Source organism: Amblyomma americanum, chromosome 1 (genome assembly GCF_052857255.1).
Source record: "Amblyomma americanum isolate KBUSLIRL-KWMA chromosome 1, ASM5285725v1, whole genome shotgun sequence".
NCBI lineage: Eukaryota > Metazoa > Arthropoda > Arachnida > Ixodida > Ixodidae > Amblyomma > Amblyomma americanum.
Window position 1 is genome coordinate 29,515,175 of NC_135497.1, and position 5,215 is coordinate 29,520,389.

Consider the following 5,215-nt stretch of genomic DNA (forward strand, 5'->3'; position numbering starts at 1 on the left):
CTGTTTAGATGTCTTATTCACGCACATTCCTCGTGTCACCCTGCCATATCTACATCTGGGCTATACGATGCACGCCGTAGCAGGGGCTGTACACGTAAACAGGATTTATTTTCAGGGAAGGGGAGTGCCGAACAAGAGCACTGCCAGGAGAGTAGTGTGTGCGGGAAGATCTTAATTTCGGCATGGGGTGACGGGTGAGAGAAGGGGGGGGGGGGGGGGTTGCACACTTTTCGTTGAAGTGTAGGGCTTAGCATAGCGCATGCTGAGGTTCTGAACACGCACCGAAATTTCAGCACAAAAGTGGCGATGCGACTCAGATTGGAGTTGCGACCTCGTGTCCAGTAGCAACACGCCCACACAGCCACTGCTGCGAGTCGGCAGTGTTTTATTCAATTCTGCATAGCGCGACAAACAGCTTGACGCCACAAAGAAGACTGCCCTAAGTGCGTGCAGATTTGAAAAAAAAATTCAGATATGCCAGCATGGGCAAGTTCAGACGGATTTGGTTTGGGATGCATGAAGAATGTTGGACACGAAAAAGTAGAAAATGCCTCCCTCACCGGCAACGCGGACCTGTACCCATAGCGGCTCATTTTAGTTCCGCGAGTTGCATCCTTTACAGCCTCCTAGGGCGCTTGTGCGGCTATCTCGCTTGCACGGCCAACCTCCGTTTCAGCCAGGCACGATAGGCGCAATAATCGTGGCATAGCGCGGGCTTGGCTCGGCGGACAGAATGACGTGATCGCAAAATCGCAAGCGAAGACATCTTCGGCCACGGATGGCACGCATCGAGCTCGGCGTGGGAAGGCGGATAGTAAGGCGACGCACGAGAATCGAGCGAAATTCAGCACACAAAAAAAAACAAGAAGCGCTTGCGGACCGCACCTCCAAGACATTTCGACCGCTTGCAGCGAAGGGGAAAAACGCTCTCCACTGCGAGCATGGTCATGGCACTAGGTGATAAGGGAGCACGATATCTTTCTTTTTTGCTTCTTGAAAGGGCGGTTAACCACAGCGTGGAGCTGCGCGGCGGGTGAGTATAAGCGCGAAGCACGGTGTGCGGACCGCCAGAACTGCTCCTCCAGAGCTTCGATGCGGAAGAAGCGGCGTCCCTGCTCCAGACTGGCTTCGTGCGAAGACAGCGGCGTCGCACCGGCTTTGCCCGACGGCTCGATGCAGCAGCCATCCTCCAGCGGCGCAGCTCAGCTGTCCGCGGCTTTCGAGCAGCGGCTGGCAGTCGTCAAGCCTGCGCACACCGACGAGTCACTGGCCGAGCTTTTCGCCCTTATCGAGAGCAACCCGTGCCTCTGGAAGAACGACTCGAGGAGCTTCAAGAACCTCCGGCTCAAGCGCCGCCTCTGGGACCGCTTTGCCGGCCACCTTCAGAAGCGCTTCCCCATGCTAGGACCGTTCACTCCCGGTAAGTTTTGCCATGTCTGTCTTTTTGCAGCGACCTCTTTCTACGACCACGTAACGTGCACGACGCGATAGGATGCCTTCCTTGTTGGTTAATGCTCGCAATATGCACCTTCGCATTCACTTGGTCACGGAGATAATTTTGGGAACCTCGGTGGTAGTTGCTCTCGCAACGAGGAGCGGCAGCCTTTGGGGCTTTGCGCGGGACGCCATCTGGCAACAGCGCTGAATGTGTCTTTCTAGTAACTCTTCAGGGAGGTATACATACAACCTGTTTAAGCGAGCGAGTTGCGTCCACCATGCATCCTCCTAGATTCCGGCTAGGCCCCGCAGTTCATTCCACGAGCGATCCAAGTGACTTCAAACAGCACGTGGCCCTCATACGGAGGGGCCAACTTAAACGCGTGAGAACCCACCACCATCGATTGGCTAATGTAACTGTAGCACACGAAAGCCTCCGTCCCCGTCTTGGTTCCTGCTCACGTTTTCCTCTCTTTATTTTCTTCCATTTAACCCTCCAGCGCATTTTGTTTCACATTCGGACCATTCCTGCTTATTCCGTGAAAATGAAGCCAAGAGGCGGGTTCTTTCCTATTTTACTCGAAGCCGCGCAGTTGAGAAGTTGTAACACGGTTCGGGGGACGGGGGAGGGGTCGGACGTTGCTTCGAATAGCCTGTCGGCCACTGAACGGGCCTAGCCCAATACTGATGTCCTTGCGTTCCAGATAACTTGCGGTATGTGTACAGCATCAAGCGGCGCCAGTACTACGATGAGCTGAAGGACAAGACTGCGCGCACGAAGTCCGGAGAACTGGAATACACGGGCCGGTGGAAGTTCTTCGACTGTCTCAGTTTCCTGCGCGTTCACTCGGAGCCCTTCCGTGCCGCCGTCGTCAGCCCTATGCTGCACTTCGAAAAAGAGCAACTGGTGAGTCATTCCTCTCGCGTCCACGTCGAGTCACGCGCACCGATATATCTGCGCGTCCGCCTGACGGTTTCGCTGTGGCTGCGGCCTATTTTCCCCTTTCCCTCGCAGAAAAGATACCCCCGCTGAGGAGAATAGAACAGTGTAACACGTAAAGCGAGGCAACATGCGCGTTTTGGCGCTCGGCAGAGTGTCGTGCTAGCCACTGCCCCACTTCCAGACTTCTGGAAACGACTCTTTCGGCCTCGCATTCAACCGCGCTGTGGTTCGTCGCGATGCAAGTGATCTGGGGGCTCTCACATTAGGAAGTTGCCGCCATTTGGTGGAACCACTTCAAGAAAACCCCTTGAGTTCTCCATGCCCCGCATGCGGATGTCATGTCTGTCAGACGAATGGAATTTACGTTTCATATGAGCGTGATGATATGGATCGCACGGAGGCAAGGACGAAGCCGAGCGTCTGTTCGTGCGGACGTGGCCTCGTCCTGTGTTCGGCGCGAGCTGGCGCATGCGATCGCGCGAGCACGTTCGTGGCAGTTCAGTGTTTGCTTCTCGCTGTGATCTCGAGCGTTGCGGTAGTTGAATGTGGTATGGCCGCTGAGAAACATCCCCTTATGACAGCGCCTCCCCGCCAGCCAGCGTCCTACCAGCCATGTCGCTCCGCACATGAATGTAAGGGCTTTCTTGTTTAGCATTTCAGCTTCCATGTTCCTCAGTGTCGCGCTATTTCGCGTCGCGTCGATAAATATGTGATTTGATGTGTGAATGCGATGTCTCGGTCCAAGGCTCCTAAGCGGACCTGATCCCACGGTTACCTGCTCCTTGCACGCGGCTCCTTGCACGAGAAGAGCTTTTACGATATTCCAGTGCACTCTCAAATGTACACAAAGTAGAGGACGACACGGAATGCGCGATAGACGAGCACATTTAAGTAAAGTGGTTCGGTGGTATGCTTTCAGGTCATTCTCTACATGACAGTGCGGTCGCTCTGAGCACTCAGTTAAAATATAAGATTGATGTCTGTCTCCATGTCTCCGCCCGCGATCTGCAAGGCGGCTGTTTCTTGAAGCATGTTGAAGTTATGGTCCATTTACGTGCTCCTCCTTCGTAGTTCTGCTCTCCTCTCCTCATCTATAATTCTGCGACTGTGGCGTCAGAAGGGTTTGTCTCTAGCGTTTCCTTGAAGGCTTGTTTTGTTCCCACGGCTTGAGCAGATGGTCCCGACGCTATGGCTCACCTCACTGTCTGTCTGCAGATCGAGCTAGAAGAAGAGAGTGACGAGACACTTTTGGACGACGGCGACACCAGCGTTGTGGAGGCGGAGGAGTCTAGTACATTGCCGGACAGCATCTTGCCTACTGCCGACGCGTTGCGGGTGGCGGCCAATGAAGAGCCTCCAGCCACGCCCAGCACGAGCCTCGAGTACGCCCTCTCCACCTCTCCACCGCCTCTCAAGAAGGCGCGCGCTTCCGCATCCGCCGTCGCCGCGCCGGCCTCCAGCGTGGCTGTTCAGCCGCTGATTCAGACGCCCTCGGATTCGTGCAGCAGCACTGTCGTGCCACGCGTGGAGAATGTGCAGTCGCTGAGCTCCCCTGTTGGCGGCTACTACGACGAGTGCGACCAGTTCGGCAACATAGTCGCGAACTACATGCGACGCCTCTCGGAGGAGGACCGGCTTGAATTCCACTGCCACATCATGAGCTGTACCAAGGACTTCTTCAAGTGTTTTTCACGTTTCGGCGTGAAACGGCGCCTGTGAATGCTGCAATTGAGGACCACATGGCCGCGAAGATCGCAGTCTCTTCCGTCACGCGCACTCTTGTGATCAATTTTTTCAATACTTTTCATTTAATACAGTGAAGCTCGTAGCTTCATCTCTTTGCTTTCACCCGATTGATAAGGATCACACAGGTGCGTCACTCTGGACGATGTGTGCGTTGGCTACACCGCTCTGCGGTGAAAACAAGTACTGTAAACTCAGCTGGCGTGGTCAAGGAACTCCAGCTTCAGGATGCAATCTTGACGTTGCCAGTTTCGACCTCACGACCAGCGAAAGTCTGTGTGTGCTTTCCTTCGAACCTTTCATGCAAACCATTACTATGATTTTTTCCCGCATTGCGAAGCGGTGTATGTACAGCATATAAGTTGTCCTGACTCCGAAGGACGTGTTGTGTGGTGTCAATAAACAATTAGTACCTGTTTGTGACCATCCAGACAGTTGGTCTCCTCACTTTTCGGCAGCGCTACACCTGCTGTGCCCATCGCAAACTTGGCTAGCGCACTGTTGGTAATAGGGAAATTAGCGCTCTTAACTGAGAGTGGAATCTGATGGAGCTTATCTCATAACTATGAGCTGAAGACGTGGCCGTCAAGTATATTCGGATAGAGAGTCAATGGAAAGCTCTGTCTAAGCATATAGATTTTAAATATACTTGGCGGATGGTGTATTTTGACACTACAGGCAAGCAGTTATGGGAGACGCCATTATTATTTATTGAAATCAATACGCATAACATGTATGATTACTCACGCATTATTTGTTCTGTTGTTAGCTTGTACCCTGATCACACACGCCAATTAGAACCTTAGCCGCTTGCGTACAACCCCTCGCCCTAACTCGCAGCCAGGTGTTGTACTTTCGCTTTTTATTTTTGGGAATTCGGTGGAGTTTTTTCGTTCATTTTAGAATGTAGTTTACGGTCCTGTGCTGTCTATAGGCTCTTAAAGTCCATCTTGCCCTTGTTTTAAGCTCGAGCATTCGATTTGCAAGTAATTAATACAGTCGTATTTACAGCTGTGCTTGTAGACGGGATCGCTGCGTCATTAAAAAAATTAACTGGAGTAAATGTTGGAACCATCAAACAAAAAACAAGTG

The 5,215-nt window shown here is 52.8% G+C and overlaps 1 protein-coding gene across 1 annotated transcript; it reads left to right on the plus strand.

Annotated features, from left to right (window-relative positions):
• The first annotated feature begins 1,034 nt into the window (after positions 1-1,034).
• On the plus strand, positions 1,035-4,549 carry LOC144131873 (uncharacterized). Its single transcript, XM_077664467.1, has 3 exons — positions 1,035-1,420; positions 2,142-2,344; positions 3,596-4,549. Exons 1-3 carry the CDS (start codon positions 1,093-1,095, stop codon positions 4,097-4,099), a joined length of 1,035 nt encoding a protein of 344 aa, XP_077520593.1. The 5' UTR covers positions 1,035-1,092; the 3' UTR covers positions 4,100-4,549.
• Positions 4,550-5,215: the final 666 nt, after the last annotated feature.

Coding starts and splice junctions, on each gene's coding strand:
- LOC144131873 (XM_077664467.1), top strand. CDS start 1,093: ATGCGGAAGAAGCGGCGTCCCTGCTCCAGACTGGCTTCGTGCGAAGAC. Junction 1,421..2,141: donor GCTAGGACCGTTCACTCCCG/GTAAGTTTTGCC, acceptor CTTGCGTTCCAG/ATAACTTGCGGTATGTGTAC. Junction 2,345..3,595: donor ACTTCGAAAAAGAGCAACTG/GTGAGTCATTCC, acceptor GTCTGTCTGCAG/ATCGAGCTAGAAGAAGAGAG.